Source organism: Electrona antarctica (assembly GCF_951216825.1).
Source record: "Electrona antarctica genome assembly, chromosome: 24".
NCBI classification, from domain to species: domain Eukaryota; kingdom Metazoa; phylum Chordata; class Actinopteri; order Myctophiformes; family Myctophidae; genus Electrona; species Electrona antarctica.
The window spans coordinates 15,557,616-15,575,777 of NC_136803.1; the positions used below are offsets into that span (position 1 = coordinate 15,557,616).

Here is an 18,162-nt window from a genome sequence, read left to right on the forward strand (position 1 = left end):
CCTAAATAGTGCTAGACCTACTAGCTGAATTCAGTAGCAAGACAAAAGGCTATGCTATACTCTTAACCTTTGCCAGGACTTTGCTGTAGGCAATGGAAAGAAATAACACATTCTAATGCTGTGTGAGTGCTTCTGATAAGCCTGCACATTCCCAGGGCTACAGCGGGTCCTGCTGTCAGACAATGAACTGAACAATGAACAATGATTAAGCATGCACTCAACCAAAATGGCAGTCCCGAAGCACGACCTGAATCCCAAAACACAGCCATGTTTATCCCTGTCCATAAACCACAGAAATGAAGCCGTCCGTCGTTTGGGGTCAGCAGCACACGCAGCTTGAAGGAAGGAACATTCAAATGCGTTTCCTCTTCTTCCTCCTGACCTTCATCGGATGCTGGAAATACTCTGAGGCGTTCGACATTTCCATCGATGACCTTTTTATCTTTTCGCCTATAGACTTATAGTTGTCTGTGCACATGCATCTCTGACATTAAGTCCACCACCTCCCCTCCTGTTGTCATGTATACACTCCTATAATGGAAACTGTTATCCTTGCATGTTTTCCTTGTGACATACTGTATCTTAGGGGGGGGAATTTACATACCGTATTTATATGTGCGTACCATAATATGACTTAAATGTATGAGGCGCTGTAAAGTAACGATGCCATTCAGACTGAGGGACAGACGGATCAGTGTAAGACACGACAAACAAAAACGGCCCCCCACAAATTTAGATACTGGAGACCTCTGTCAACATCCTGGGTGGGCTGCTTGCATGGCTGGTCCCTCTGCCCCCCAACCCCCCGACCCGCCGTCTGCTGAGACCAGAGCGTAGTTCTCAAACGTTTTTGTGCCAAGGCCCCCCAAAGGCCCAAATTGATATATATATATATATATATATATATATATTCGGCCGCATATCAATTTGGGGGTTCCATCACTTCCATGGCACGAGAAAGTTTGAAAACCCACTGATTTGTAGACTTGGCGTCATGTCATAATGGCCAGTAAAATATCTTCTTCCACCACCAGCACAGAAGGGTCACCTGATGACATGAGGAGGCTATAGGGAGCCCTCCTGGTCCTCACTATGAAAGTGAGCCTCAGGGGGGGGTACCCTGGACCCCACAGGGTGTTGAGTGAACATGTCCAGGCGCTGAAACAGGATCTCAGCGCAGGTGGCCTTGAGTCTCGGAACATGTTGGTCAACTGCACCGCAGTGACCTGTCACCTAAATTGGTGGGGTCCCCCTGCACCGGTCTTACAAAGTCCTTACATTGTCACTGCTCGTGTCACTGTGGGGACTTAACAGTGTTTGCTGTTCCATCACTGGTGTCTTTAGTGCTTTGAAGTCAGGGGTGCCCAGACTTTTTTGACTTGAGAGCTAATTTCAAAATGACCAGCGCAACAAGATCTACCCACCAAAAAATAGGATCTCATTGCTGAAAATAGTTTAAAGAACATGACAAACACACTTGGAATGGGAAATATAGGGGGGGAAATGGAAATAGTTTTTGTTTTTGTTTGTAACTTTCTAATGCTACTGATCTTTGTGCTCAACACTCTTGAAAACAAAGTATTCTGTTGTGGGTTAACAGGCCATGTTTTATGTCAATCAATCAAGTCACCTTAATTCAAGTGTCAGATGCCAAATTATATATATTTTTATTTAAATGATATATGTTTTAGGGCCATGTCATGTGGTCTACCTGCACAGCCTTTGTAATCTACTGGTAGATCGCGATCTACCTTTTGGGCACCGCTGTTTTAAGTGTTATCATGGATGTTATAGTCAGATAAAACAGAAGAGAAACCACAATAGAACAGTTATTGCGGCTGCCCACATGATTCAGATGTTGTGTGTTTGAATCCCACTCTACTTCACTCTGAAGCTTTACTTTAAAGACCAACAAGAAGAAGATTTAAGGTGGCAGAGCGGATAGATCATTGATATCTCAATGTTTGCCTTGTGGGACGCAGGTTCAAGTCTCATACCACCCTTAGAGTATAGATACCACCCCATATGTATATACCCGATGTGCCGTTGGCTCACTGTTGCATTAGTGGGCAGGGGGCATAACCCCCCCCCGACCCCCCTGCCCGTTGTTTCCAGACAATAAAGTGAGGTGATTATGAAAAAAGAACCTCAGCTGGATTTGAAGCCACGACCTCTGACTCACAACACATTGACATGTCTTAACACAGGGAGCCACCAAGCTCTCTGTGATTCCTATAGATCTAAGTTGTTCTTGGTTGTCACTCTTCAAAAGGTTTTACTGAGGTTAAGTTTAGATAGGCTACTGTATGTGGCACTGTTTTACTAAGGTTAGTTCATATAAATAATTCCACTTGTAGTAATAATAATAACATCTGAGCTTTATATAGCTTTATAAGTACTCAAAGATGCTTTACATGTGGGAGAGAGAGAGAGAGAGAGAAACAAAGTCCATTTCACTTGTCTATAAACATTGTGCAAGTCACAATTTTGAAGCAAGCGTGTCTTGTTTGTTTGACTCTCTGCGTGCTCATCCATTGAAATGCTAATTAGATAACTCTGGAAGTGAATGAACAAAAAGACCCACGAGGGATACATATGTATTGTGTATATTAATATAGTCTATTGTTCTTATATTTTTGTTTGTCAACAGTAATTACAGCAACCTATAATTAACTCCGTTGACTCGTGACTTTGGCTGCGTGTGAAATGAATAACTCCCTGTGTATATTCCTGCACTATACCTGCATCCAGTGATCTTGGTACATAGAAATTGATCTATTGAAGATTCTGACTTTCAAATATATTGATACTATTGATACTACTATTAAAAAAAATATGTTTTGATTGTATTGCTGTATTGTTGTATTGTGCTTTCTGCTTTGGCAATGTAAACGTATGTTTTCTCATGCCAATAAAGCCCTTTGAATTGAATTGAATTGAATTGTATTGCTCCACTGCCCTCTGCTGGTGAGCTGAGGTAAGGCTACAACTACAACACATGAAGGGATCGACTTGGCCCTTTTTGAAACTAGCTCCTCACCACTCGCCCTACACACGTCCACTCGGTCTGAGTATAGATATATACATTAAAATAATAGAGACGCAATGCAAGTGGATGGGAATTCCAGTGCCGTCTCTATTATTTATATGCTCAAACCGAGTGGAAGTGTGTAGGCCAGGGCGAGTAGTAAGGAGCTAGTTTCAAAAAGGGGGTATAATTGTCATAAAGCTAGTGGTTCTCTGTGGCCCGGGCCCACTGGTTGGACTTTTTTATTTTTAGATGAAGCAGGGACCCCTGTGCTGAGAGAGAGATGAAGCGGGGAGGGACCTCTGTGTGTGTGTGTGTGTGTGTGTGTGTGTGTGTGTGTGTGTGTGTGTGTGTGTGTGTGTGTGTGTGTGTGTGTGTGTGTGTGTGTGTCAGCAGATCAGAGCATGGGGGCTGTCTAATTATGAAGACATATTTGAGTAAACACTCACAAACTGCACCCACATCATGTGCATCCTTCATATACTAATTTTATAACTGCTAGGCTAATACTGCTTGATTGAACAGGAGCCCTCGACTAGGTTTCTTCAACTATGCATGCACCTCTTGGTAGCACAGCACCTCTTAAAACAAGGCCCCAGACTTCCAAAAACAAAGTGGTCAGGCTCCTACTTGGCCTCACCCCCCGAACCCACCTCACCCCTTCCCACTTTGACAGGCTGGAATGGCTTGTACCTGTCTAAATACTAAATACACCAGAGTGAGTGCAACAAACCATGCAACCCAGATTCGGCACAAACGAGGGACTAAATTATTTTCGCTCCTATGCCACCAAAATGTGGAACGCCCTACCAACAGTCATTAAGACATGCAAATCCCTTGACTCCTTCAAAACCGCTCTCAAAGGGCACCTACGGACAGTTGCAATTCGAAACTGGCCCCCGTAAAATCTGAATCCCCCCCCCCTTTCCCCCTCACTGCATATGTTTCTTTTCCCTTTTTACCTCCTTTATGATGAAGTTCTGTTCTTTGGCTATATAGAAGTGACTATTTGTAAATGTTTTGATGAATTGAACAAGGACCCTCTTGTAAACAAGTGTAATGCTTTATTGGGTCGTCCACTCACAGTTAACAGTCTTTGTATTGAGTTGTGCTTGAAATGTACTGTAATTCTGCACACACACACACACACACACACACACACACACACACACACACACACACACACACACACACACACGCACACGCACACGCACACGCACACGCACACGCACACGCACAATGCACATTTCTGCAGTTCCTTGACTCAGCCAACAGGTGTCAGCATTTCTCCATGCAAGTAGCAGCTTCTAACAGTGACCACAAGGATATCTGACAATGTCTTATTGTCTTATTATCATCATACTAAGATCCCCTGACCAAATACAAACGTGATTCTCAAAGGTAAAGAAAGAAAAGCAGGTGTGCTTCCTCTGGAAACTGCCCTTAGTTAAGGCAGTGCAGTGCTTCAAAGCTGACCAGATGTCCCCCTTTGCGTGGGACAGTCCCTCATTGCCAAGACTTTTGAGGTGTCCCACAAATTGAGACCCTGTCCCACATTGTGACTGGCAGGCAGCACTATTCAAACGCCCTAATTGTTAGTTAGTTGGCTTTCTGCTGTAAAGCTGAAATGAAATGAACATTCTCCCCTAGGCTTTAGTATCAAGTCGGCCATACCACCCATGACCAAAATGTAGCATTTTAAAACAAAATGTGAGTTGCCAGCGGGGTTTAAAACAAAATGATAGGCAATATTCGGCCTATAGTCAAATATGACACCAAAAGCATTTACTTAATGATTTCCCCGTCCCCCGTCCCAATTGTCCCACACAAGTGATACTTCTGTCCCTCAAAAGAACAGTTTGAATCTGGTCACCCTAGCTTTGAAAATAACTGAACCAACTAAGTGGAAAAAACTGCACTCCAAAATAAAAGATGCAAGACTCAGATGCAATTTCCCATGTTTATTTGAGAACGCCGACACGTTTGAGCAGTAGCCTTCCTCAGAGCAGATTAAAAATTCTCAAAGGCTCCATGTTGAGTTAAAATGTTAACAAGTGTTGCTACATAGCCTAGTGTAGGAAAATATAGTGGCCCTCTGGAGGGTATCCGGAGAACTCGCCAGTTTACCAACTTGCCGCAATTTAGTGCATTTTAGTTTTACTTCACCTTAATTTAAATTGCATTTAATTGAGAGAGAGGGAGGATAGTTGTTTAGAGTTAACACTAGAGAAAGTAGGAATGTTAAAAATGTAAACACCAAAGTACCGAAACAATGTAATTCATTAGATATTAACAATATCCTGAAATGGTAGGCCTACTTGTCATTGGTATTCACACATAGACCCCTATACTCACCTTTTTACCATTATCTAGCTGACCATAATTGCACAAAATAATTTGATCACTTTGGAAATGAACTATAACATCTGTGAGTTTGACATACTACACTGATGAAGACAGCATGTTAGCATAACAATGAAGAATTTTCACCGTGGCGGTAAACTGTGGAAATATAGTGGCCCTATGGAGTGAGTGTGGAAATATAGTGGCCCTCTGGAGTGAGTGTGGAAATACAGTGGCCTCGGAGTGTGTGTGGAACTATAGTGGCCCTCTGGAGTGAGTGTGGAAATACAGTGGCCTCGGAGTGTGTGTGGAACTATAGTGGCCCTCTGGAGTGAGTGTGGAACTATAGTGGCCCTCTGGAGTGAATGTGGAACTATTGTGGTCCTCTGGGGTGAGTGTGGAACTATAGTGGTCCTCTGGGGTGAGTGTGGAACTATAGTGGTCCTCTGCATCATCACATTTGCCCACCCCTGACCTTGCTGCTTGTTTCTTTCGCAAGATCTGGCAACACTGCACTCCTCGTACTGATCACATGACATGACAGTTCAACACAAAGTGCTTGTGAACTTCCTGCTTAGTGCTGTCAGTAGGCTACTGTACACAGTGGAACTTATTCAGCACTCTAGGTTTGTACTGTATGTACACAGTAGTGACACATTAACATGTTTATGACACGCAGACCCATGCACTGCCTCATTCAGACCCATGCACTGACCAGTCTGCTGGCAGCAGGTTAAAGGTAGGCTAACTTTGAATCAATATGCAGCAGACACACAGTTAGAATGCACCTGCTTTTGTATTACATTCAGTGTTGGGCATGTAACGAGTTACTTTTAATATATTACTGTACAATTATTTTACCCAGTAACTACTAGTAGTGTAAGGTATTACTTGACTGATTGCTGCTTTATTATCTACAGTATGTGGAATATGCATGCAGCAGAAAAAGAGTTCAAAAGATGAGAGACTGTTGACTATTATGTCTGATTGGTGACTCTTATTATTCTCTCTAGGTCGTCCTCAGACGAGCCCTCCATCGTTGCTTCCAGTCATCCTGGTTCTCCATACATCTGGCCAGCTCGTTGGTGCTTTATTCATTATTATTCATTCATTATTCCAATGAATTTGGAGCTGGCTAAACAGAAATGTGTTGGTCGTTGGGAACAGTAATATATAATATAACAAGTGATATTATATATTCCCGACTTGCAAAACTTTTCTCCTTTTCTTTCAGAATAAAAGAGCATTTTGTCTTGCTTGTGTGGTGGTGGTTGTCCTGAGTCCTGGCCATGCGGCCCCTATGTGTGTGTGTGTGGCTGTGGTGCCTGGTCGTCCCGCTGTGGGTCAGGGGGGCAGGCTGTACCTCTCCTGTGGGACACGGCGGCAAAAAGCCCAACTTTGTCCTGATCATGGTGGACGACCTGGGCATCGGGGACCTCGGCTGCTATGGCAACACGACACTGAGGTAAAAAAAAAACCTACCCGACCAATATTTCATGTTTTACAAATGTTAAATCTATAAGTTTCCATCCATCCATCTTCAACCGCTGATCCGTAGTCGGGTCGCGGGGGCAACAGCTCCACCAGAGTGTTCCAGACTTTAGTGACTTCCTCCTGGGGGATCCCGAGACGTTCCAAGGCCAGTGAGTCGATGCGTTTCCTCCAACTGCGCCTTGGTCTGCCCCGGGGTCTCCTCCCAGTGGGACGTGCCTCAAGGACCTCCCTAGGGAGACGCCCGAGAGGCATCCTAACCAGATGCCCGAACCACCTAAGCTGGCTCCTTTCCAGGCGAAGAAGCAGCGACTCTACTCTGAGTCTCTCTCATGTGACTGAACTTCTCACCCTATTTCTAAGGGAGATGCTAGCCACCCATCGAAGAAAACTAATTTCGGCCGCTTGTATTCGCGACCTTATTCTTTCGGTCATGACCCACACTTCATGACCATAGGTGAGAGTAGGAACGAAGATTGCCTTCTGGCTCAACTCTCTTTTCGTCACAACAGTGCGGTACAGAACTGATCTCCTTCTCCGTCCTCCCCTCACTCGTGAACAAGACCCCGAGATACTTGAACTCCTTCACCTGGGGTAATGCCCCAGCCCTAGTTTTTATTTGTTGACGAAATTGTCAATATATTTAGACTAAAATGTTAGGAAAGGAAGAGATCCAGTGTAAGTCATTTTACAGTACACTTTTGCATTTTTGCATGCTGAAAATAGTGTAAAAACAATCATTACGACGGCATCAAGGCCCGCCAAAATACATTTCAGTCGACTAAATCAACTGTAGATTTAGTCGACTAAAATCTTATGATATTTAGTTGACTAAAACTAGACTAACACTAAAACATTCCGGGTATCTAAAATGTGACTAAAACTAAATGAACTATTCAAGAGACTATGACTAAAACTAAAATCAAAATGTGCTGCCAAAAACAACACTGCAGGACCCCCAACATCGACGGACTGGCACGGGACGGGGTGAAGCTGACGCACCACATTGCGGCCGCACCGCTCTGCACCCCCAGCAGGGCGGCGTTCCTCACCGGACGCTACCCCATACGATCCGGTCAGTTCACCTTCACCCCTGCTGTCATGTGGTTTTTAGATTCATATTTTGATAGTAATCATCGCTATAGAGCAGTGGTTTTTAACCCTTTTCATATCAAGGCCCATTCATTATTCTGCATTTGAGCCACGGATCACCATTTGGTGAGATTTAGCCTCTCAGACCCAAACCATAGAATATTTGTTGTTATCGTTGGATACGATTTTCCAGAATTCCATGCTGTATTGATGTGGTACCATAGGAGAGACAACAGGAAAACGATTAAAATAACAATTCTTCTACATTATTTTATTGTGTAGATTAGAATTATTGTAAATATTGTATACAGATGTTTTAACAATAATCTAACTCTTGAGAGCGTAAAATTAAACCAAATGGAACCGTAATGTTCCATTAGGTTTCATTTCACACTCTCAAGAGTTAAAGATCTAATAAGGGTTAATTTGGTCACCAACTCTCCATCACAGGGGACCATGGCCGATGAAGACCTTTCCGAGGTTTTGACAGGTGCCTTTATAATATATAAAGGCTGTTCCTCCTTTTTTCTCTTGAGTGTCTGGATTGTCTGTTGTTTTTTTTCCTCGTCCTGAATAATGTGTTGTATTGTTTAGGTATAGAGCGTTGCAGTCCCGCCCCCTTTCATGACGACGCCAGGACCAGGAAATAATTCCCAATGCATTTTTCCCCATAGACATTTCAAAAAGTATTTATTTAAAGACCTTATAAGCGTCGTACAAAGCCAACACGAGTTGTGACAAATCATGACAACAAACACAATATTTTGGACCCAACAAATGATTTCAAAGAATAAAAACAACAAATAGTGTTGTAACCTGCCGTTTATTTCTTCTTTCTAATTCTTTGTTTGGCCCAAAACATTGTGTTTATTGTCATGATGTGTCACAACTCGAGTTGGCTTTGTCCGCAGCATAAACGTCTTTAAATAAATACTTTTTGAAAAGTCTATAAGGAAAATGAACAGGGAATTCTTTTCCGGGTCTCTCGAGGGGGCGGGACTGCGACGCTCTATTGTGGGCACAGGGATGTCATGTATTGTATTGTGTTGTATTGTACAGGTATGGTGGGCACTGGGATGCTGGGGGTCTATCTGTTCACAGCCGTATCAGGAGGCCTTCCCAGCCACGAAGTCACGTTTGCCAGGCTTGCCAAGCAGCAGGGCTACCAGACAGCTCTCATAGGTACCAGACATGAGATTAGTCTTTCAAGTAAAATGTCATAATGGTGACACAGCCCTAATTTGTTCGTTGTTGTCATTGTTTTTTTTTGTCGGTAGGAAAATGGCACCTGGGCCTGAACTGCGAGAGCAGCGAGGACCACTGCCACCACCCCTCGGTGCACGGCTTCCAACACTTCTACGGCACGGTCAGAATCCATTTACAATGTACAGTTGGAGGCCATCGATATTGTCCTTTTCTTTTTGCTGAGGTTTGCGTGATCTGCGCAAAAGGACAGTTAACCCATTTTGGGCGGGAACGCCTTTTGGTGTTTTAAACATTGTTATAATTTAGCTATTGAAAAATAGCAGATCTACAAGCTCATAGCGCGCCACCGAGTGGCGCGCTACGAGCTTGTAGGTCTGCTATTTTTGAAAAATCGTGAAAATATTTATTTCAGAAAACTGGAGGATTTAGAAGGATTTTTTAAAATGTTGAGGTCAGGCCTAAATGGGTCAAATGATAAGGGACAATATCGGTGGCACCCAACTGTACATTATTATAAAGCCATTCTTGGTGATCTGCCGTCTTACATTTCCTCCAAATTCGATTTGGTCAAAAATGGTCTAATCCTCAGATCTAATGCTTGGCCACGGTGTGTAGTACCAGCATTCAAATCCGAGGGGGGGGGTAAAAATGTCTGGCCTTCTTTGGCCCCTGGTCGTAGAACGACCTACAGTACAGAGTAAAATTGTCTTTGAAAGTTCCTTTGAGAAATTTCAAAAGGATTATCTTAGATGTACAGTCCACCACATGCTCATGTTTGGATATGTGGTAAATGGTAAATGGTGCATTTATATAGCGCCTTTATCCAAGGCGCTTTACAGAGATTGTGCATTACATTCACCCATTCACACACCGATGGCAGCGGAAACCATGCAAGGCACCAACTAGCACACCCTCCAGCAATTAGGGGTTCAGTGTCTTGCTCAAGGACACTTCGACAGTAACTCTGGGGGAGCCCGGGTTTGAACTGGCAACCTTGCGGTTACCATCCAGGCACTCTACCCCTGAACCACCGCCGCCCCCATGTGCTAGCCTTTGTTCATGCCTATATATTTATTATTTCTGTTTATATTTTGTACATTGTGTATTTGCCCTGCCACTAAAAGATTAGCACTTTGGTGATTTGTTGTATACTTCATAGGTACTTTGAGGTGTATCATGGATGTTTTATTTGCTGTTCTATAATGTGACATATACGATTGAAGTGTAATTTTATTTCTGCCTCTTGGCCAGTTCCCACTCGTAAAAGAGACGCAGTCTCAATGTGATTTTACTGGTTAAATAAAGGTTAAATAAAAAGGCATTTTAGTACGCTCTTAATCCAGAGTGATTTACAGTAAGCATTGCAAGCAAGGTAAACAATAACCACGAGGTAACACATCATATGCATAGAGACCGTGTAGTGCCTCAGTAATCTGGGATCATAGGTAAACCAAGATCACCAATCTAAACATTTTAAAACATGATTAATATGTACATTGAAAACTCTACAATAGGATGCCAGGTCAACAAATTAACCTGGCTTCTGTCTAAATAACATGCTATCGAAACTACATTTTAACCTTTGTATAATAAGCCTCAAAAGTCGTCAAGGATACGGCAAGTGCTAGTACGGACTAAGATGGAGTCTGTAGAGGTGAAGTGTTCAGATAACGGTGGAAGATTGTGAGTGAGTCTGCAGTTCTAATTGCAACGGGTGAGTTCGTTCCACAGTTTGGGAGCCAGAAGGGAGAAGAGTCTTGGACGTGTGGAGAGTTGTCCCGGTCCCGGATGTTTTCCGAGTGAGCTGGAGGGTTGTAGGGTTGGATCAGGCTTTGAATATAAAGGGGTTGCCCAGGGATTAAAGTTCAAGGTCGATTGTTTTCAGTCATTTGGATTCCATAATAGAAGCATGTCTTCTATGGAAGCATGATGTTGAGCTTGTAGATTTATTTTAAATTTTTAGATTAGAGCAGTTGAAGTGGTCAAACTAGCGATATGTTCAGAAGCATCTTCCCTACATTTGTGATGGTCTCGTTTATTTCATAAAATCAAAGGTTAAAGCCTCAGTCCGTGAGTTATTCACCTGGTTGGCATTAGGCCTATATAGGGAGGCTCCTTTCACACGGTTTCACAAATCACACATTAAGACTTGGCCATACACTTTTTTTTTCTTCCAGTCGTGATGTTTTATTTTGTTTGAATCCATACTGTACCTTTGGTTGCTTTGTAGGCCAACATCAGAATCACAGGTGTACATGTGTAAAACAAGTGGGTGACATTGTTTTTGTTTTTTATTTTCAGCCTTCAACCAACCTGAGAGACTGCCAGCCTGGCCACAGCTCTGTGCTGCTTAAAGTGGAGCATCACATCCCGTACCGCGCCCTGGGGTTGCTGGTTGCTACCACCGCCCTCCTGCACTACGCCGGCGCCATCACTGTCCGGTAAGGACCTCTCACAATTAGTACAGCATCGACTGATAGGAATTATTGGAGATAATCACTTATTTTTATTTTTTTTGCGTTATCGTTATACCAGAAATTGCATGTTATGTAAATAAGCTATTTCCACATTTATATTTTTTATGTATAAAATTATTCTGATTCTTTGGCCAGGGTACATGCACATGGACCAATAAATGGACCATTCCCTGAAGAAGACCTCCTAGGTCGAAACGTTGGATTCTTGTCAATAAATATACAGCATCGTGGCTACGAGTGTGCAGCCTTTTTCTCATTTTTACTCATGGACCAATAATACCATGTGCATGTACCATGGCCAAAGAATCTGAATAAATGTATACAGTCCGACAGGCATTAGTCCATAACTATAACCTCACAGGAAGCCACGGTTAGTTTTAACCTGCCACGCATGTCGGGAGCCACGGGTTAGTTTTAACATGCCACGGGTTAGTTTTAAACTGCCACACATGTCGGGAGCCACAGGTGAGTTTTAACATGCCACGGGTTAGTTTTAACATGCCACGGGTTAGTTTTAAACTGCCACACATGTCGGGAGCCACAGGTGAGTTTTAACCTGGCCACGGGTTAGTTTTAACCTGCCACGCATGTCGGGAGCGGACTAATGCCTTTCGGACTATTGTCTAACCAACCGATATGGAAATTACATGTCATTATTGTGGCAGAAATAATTGTGATTAACGATTATTATCATGATAAAATTCAAAATGCCACTTTTGTTAACCATGTTGGACCATGTTAACCAACATCCAGCAAAAAGCTTGTAGATATGCTATTTTGGTGAATTGATTTGTGTAGAGTCAAATAAAAGTTTACCAAATCTGCTCTTTAGTCAAATATTTTAAAGGGTTTTAGTGATTCTGAATTTCCAGCTAAACAAAAGCGAATTCATCCTAGTGTAAGACGGATTTCACAATAAATGTAAATCTCTGCGATACGATTGTGTTTTTTATCACGATAAACGATAATAACGAGTATCGTCCCATCCCTAGCATGACAATTAGGCTAACGGTCATGTAAAATGTCACGATTGTGACAACCCTACTGTGACAGGAGGGGCGTGGTCGTGGGCGTGGCGTTGGCGGTAGCCACCGGCGTGGCTCTCTTTGGGGCCTTTGTGAGAGTGTTCCCCGACCTGAACTGCCTGCTCATGAGGGACCACCACATCGTGGAGCAGCCCTACGTCTCCGAGAACCTGACCCGCAGGATGACCCGGGAGGCCGTGCACTTCTTAGAGAGGTAGGGGTTGACCCGCAGGATGACCCGGGAGGCTGTGCACTTCTTAGAGAGGTAGGGGTTGACCCCGAGCATGACCCAGGAGGGAGGTACTCATGTCAACATGTTTTGTTCCAGGGACCCCCCAGAAGCAAATAAATATGTTCACTTTAAAAGTATATATTCAAAAGATTTGAACATGAGCCAAAGTATATAATTACACCTAAGACAGGCAGCCGCTAGATCATATATTTAATAGCTTTAATTAAAGCACAGCTCAAGACCTTTTACCCTTGCTTTTAGTTGATTTTAAATTATTTGTGGTGTTATTCATGTCCTCCCTGTTTTGCCTGATTTACTGCCTTTATTGCTATTATTTTAATGCTCTTTTATGCTTTTGCCCTCATGCTGCATTTCATGTCATGAATGGTGCTATACAAATAAAGTGTATTATTATTTATTACACATCCTGTGTGTGTCTGCGTGTGTGTGCGTGCGTGCGTGTGCGCGTGCGTGCGTGTGCGCAGCAATGCGGCCGGCCCCTTCCTGCTGTTTTTTTCCTTCGTCCAGGTGCACACGGCCCTGTTCGCCTCCGCTCCCTTCAGGGGGAGCAGCCAGCACGGCATCTACGGGGACGCCGTGCACGAGGTGGACTGGAGCGTAGGTGAGTGACCCCAAAGCCAAACTCCAATACCCCAAAACATATCTCGGCAGGTCACCAATTTCACCGTAACACCGTGAGATTTTGAGGTATTGGAATTTGGCTATAATATATCCCTACGGAGACGCAGTGCACCGAGGTGCACTGGAGCGTACAGTAGGTCACCCTAACCTAAGCCTAATGTCATGTAAATCTGACTCCAGGACAGATTCTACAGACAATGAACAGCCTGACAGTACAGTATAATGTCATGTAAATCTGACCCCATGTCAGATTCTACAGACCCTGGACAGGCTGACAATATAATGTCATGTAAATCTGACCCCAGGTCAGATTCTACAGACCCTGGACAGGCTGGGGCTGAGAGACGACACACTGGTGTACCTGACCTCAGACCAGGGCGCTCACCTGGAGGAGATCTCTGCCAGCGGAGAGGTGCACCGGGGATTTAACGGGATATACAAAGGTGAAGCACCTCATTATTAGGCCTGTAGCTATCAATCTATATAGGGCATAGTGGTCAAAATGGTAGCCATGTTGTGGTTCCGCAAAAGATAGAAAAGCCATACGTTATTCCCATAGAGGTTTGGGAAAATATTTAATGTTAATCATGACCATAAAACATTTTTTTTAATGCAGAATCAACATAAAAACAATAGCCAAAACAATATGTGAATAAATTCCTTACCAAGAAATGCCTACACCAATTAATGTGTTTGTAATGTGTTTGTATAATGTGTTTTTCAGGTCATCACATTTGTGATGACGGCTATAGCCGTTTTTAGCCCAGGAGTGTTTTTCGTGCAAAACAAAAACATGTAAATGTATATTTTGCCTGCATAAGGTTATTAATGGTACCCCAACTTCCAGCAGCTGTCACAGATTCCCCTGAAATAGAATTTCAGCCTTTGTGAGATGTGCTACTACTAGACACCTATTAAAAACACATTCTCTGTCAAGGAATTTATTCACAGATTGGATTTTTTCGGATAATATTCACCTACTATAAACCAATAATGAGTCTGATAATAGCTGCCGTTGCCTCCTATACACGCCACAGCGGGGAAGTCGACCAACTGGGAGGGGGGCATCCGCGTGCCGGGCATCGTGCGGTGGTCCGGGACCCTGCCGGCGGGCAAGGAGGTAGACGAGCCCACCAGCAACATGGACCTGTTCCCCACCGTGGTGAGGCTGGCCGGAGCAGAACTCCCCCAGGACAGGTGGGCTCCACACAGCAGTGTTGATTTTGACGGCAAATTTTGATTTGGTTGTAGTCATAGGTATTTTTGAATAAATGTTCATTTAGTTTTAGTCTAGTTTTAGTCTAGTTTTAGTCAACTAAATATGTGATTTTGGTCTCCTAAATCTGCGGTTGATTTTCTCGACAAAAGAAATATGTTGGTGGGACTCGATGGCGTTGGCGTTGTAAATGCCTGATTTTAAACTTTACTCTCACGTAATATTTGACAATTTGGCAACCAAACCAAAATAGAAATTACACTAGGGTTTTTACAACTGTTGCAGTGCGGTGACGTATGCACCTCAATACATTTCTCAGATGGAAATGTATTGAAGTAGTCGTCAAGGTCGACTTCATTGCCTCACAAGTATGACATTTGCCGTGGGCTTTCACCGCATGTGGTCCAAACATAAAAACACAAATACTTTCCCATACACACAAAGAACACACAGACATACAAGGTTCCAAAAGGCGCCTAAACAAACACATCGATTTCAGGACGAGGATTGTGTTTTGTGTTATTGTTGCTGCTGCAGACAGATAGATGGCCGTGACCTCATGGCTCTGCTTCAGGGCAGAGCGGAGGAGGAGACATCCCACCACCAGTTTCTCTTCCACTACTGCAATGCCTATCTGAACGCCGTCCGATGGAACCCGCCCAACAGTGAGTCTTTCATTTCTTTACGAAAAGCAACAGAAAGAGAGGCAGAGTGGTAGGCCTTTTTTTTTTGTAAATCGGTGGTTCTCAAACACAGGGACGGCTCCGGGGGGGCCAAAAATCCCATAGACTTGGTTGCCGTATGACGTAATCTTCAAAAGCCATGCATTGGAGGCCCTCAAAATGTGTTTAAAATCACTGTTTTTTTGTGTCATGGCCAGGCAGCGCCGTGTGGAAGGCCTTCTACTTCACACCCGACTTCTACCCCGAGAATGAGACGGCGTGCTTCCACACACACGCCTGCTTCTGCACACCGGCCTACGTCACATACCACAGCCCTCCCCTGCTCTTCGACCTCTCCCGGGACCCCCGGGAGGCTTCGCCGCTGACCCCCTCCACCGAGCCCGCCTTCCACGCCGTCCTGGAGGCCATGGACGAGGCCGTGAGGCGCCACCGTGCCTCCCTGGAGCCCCCCACCCCCGCCGCAGAGAGCCAGATGTCACGGTGGCACATGGTGTGGAAGCCCTGGCTGCAGCCCTGCTGCTCCTCACCCGCGCAGCTGTGCCGGTGCCGGAGGGACGAGCCGCCGGCGCCAGGGCTGCTGGGTAACTAACTAACTAGGGTTGGGATCACAGACCGTATAAAAACTATGGACGAAGAGAACCGCCACGACATCACACGCACACATAGACATCAAAGGAAGGGCGACTGTGGCCCAGGAGGTAGAGCAGGTCGTCCAATGATCCATGGGTCGGCGGTTCGAATCCCAACTCCTCCTGTCCACATGTTGAAGTGTCCTTGGGCAAGACGCTGAACCCTACATTGCCTCCAATGAGTTGGTCGGTGTGAGCTTGCCACCATTGGTGTGGGAAGTGAGTACGCTGGCGTTGACTGTTCGCCACTTCACCTCTCAATGTATGAATGAATGAACCATTGTAAAGCGCTTTGAGCACTTGGAAAAGCGCTATAAAATTGCAATTCATTATAGGGGGCTTCAGCCCCCTGCCCTTTTACTCGTCTGTAAAAAGTGTCCTCTCCAGTCCATGAATGCTGCATTTACTATGGTGAAAAAATTGCAATGCCCCCCCTTTCCTTTCCATGCCATATCCCCGAAGGCAGCCTTTTTTCCCCTGAAATTGAATGCAGCATTTTACGTTGAAAGAATTTGTGTAGAAATCCATCTCGTAAGCTGCATCTTCTGTAGCTAAAGAGTGCGGGGGTCACGCCCCAAAAATAGCTGATCTACAAGCTCTCAACTAGTCTCAGCACAACACATTCTGAGCTTGTAGATTTGTTATTTTAAGTGCCCTTTTAGGGAATTTCAGCCCCTGCCCCTCTAACATTCTCTGCAAGTGACCCATTGGTTTAACGCCATTGGTTTCTATAAACCCGTTTTGAAGCATGTTCTTCAGCGACGTCAAATACGATTTCAAGACTTTGGTGTACTATCAATACTTGCAGTATTGATGTTTTTACTTCAGTCAAGAAATGTAGTACTTTTTCCACCACTGCTGCCCTGTGAAGTATTAACGACCGAGGTCCGCAACAACTCACGTCCGCCGACGCTGTGGTGGGGAATGGGGGTTTGGTGGGTGGGTTGTCAGTCAAACACGGAGATATAGACCCCTGCAGGAGCTGGTAGAAACACGCAGTTCAAACGTTGGTTTCTGCTGTAGCACTTCAAAGGAAAAGGAGGATATCTGCCACGTTCCTGGAGGATACATTCCCCCATTCCACCATGATGGTCCATGTTCTCCTTGTGCCTTGTGATGTCTCTCTCTCTCTCGCTCTCTTTTAATCCCCAACGCTGGCTTCCAGCTGAGGGAAATTAAATGCCTCCTTGGTAAATTGATGGCGAGCTCTTTGCTCGCACACACACACACACACACACCATGCTGCTTTTCATCATGTAGTGAGCTGGTAGTGGTGGTGTAAGAAGTAGCCTACAACTGAACTCAGATTATTATTGGTTTTACTTAGAAGTAAAAGTACCCATACCACGATTCTTACTGTAAATCGCTCTGGATTAAGAGCGTCTGCTAAATCAAATGCCTAAATTGTAGAACAAACTCTGCATGTCTAGACTCTAAACTGACATTGGAGTTATCTCTGGTATAGATGGGGATAAAGTGTTCCAAAGTACAACGTCTTTAACCCGAAATCTCATACTAGAGCAGGGTTTCTCTGTGTGGGTGCCGTGGCATGCAGGGTGCCGTGACACAAGTCCAGGGGTGCCTCGGAATACTTTGATAATATTTGGAATTCACTTCAGTTTAACCGCTTAGACCTCTATGCCTAGTGAAACAGACCTGAGTTAAACTGTACTTTCGTGTGCATTCATTTTCAGCCTACAGTACACCATGTCTCTTCACCAAAAATAGCAGATCTACAAGCTACTTGTACTTGTATTTACCTACCGTTAATATGACAAAAGGTGCTATAAAGTAATAATGTAATTCAGGGATGAAAAGGTTATTTACAGGGGTGACCTGACCACCGGAGCCAAACATAACAAGTTTGAGAACCGCTGAGGGCCCCCAGATCACTAAGTCCACTCTGTTACAAGTAAAAGGCCTGTATAAAATGTTACTTGAGTTTAAGTAGACTGGGGTGCCCCAAGAGCATTTCAGTGCCCCCCTTTCAAAGTAAATTAAAAGCGGATAAATACAAATACAGTAGTTGCTCACGTGTACAGGCTGCTTTTCAGTATGTGGGGTGGGGACTGGGAGAGGAGAGGAATACAATTTGAAT

At 44.2% G+C, this 18,162-nt stretch overlaps 1 protein-coding gene across 1 annotated transcript; it reads left to right on the plus strand.

Moving 5' to 3' along the window:
* Window positions 1-6,614: 6,614 nt before the first annotated feature.
* Window positions 6,615-17,199, plus strand: sts (steroid sulfatase (microsomal), isozyme S). The gene is made up of 11 exons (XM_079495408.1): window positions 6,615-6,836; window positions 7,816-7,937; window positions 9,014-9,136; window positions 9,232-9,320; window positions 11,462-11,601; window positions 12,691-12,876; window positions 13,380-13,516; window positions 13,842-13,979; window positions 14,574-14,733; window positions 15,290-15,417; window positions 15,633-17,199. The coding sequence occupies exons 1-11, from the start codon at window positions 6,661-6,663 to the stop codon at window positions 16,022-16,024; spliced, it is 1,791 nt and encodes a 596-aa protein (XP_079351534.1). The 5' UTR covers window positions 6,615-6,660; the 3' UTR covers window positions 16,025-17,199.
* The last annotated feature ends 963 nt before the right edge of the window (window positions 17,200-18,162 follow it).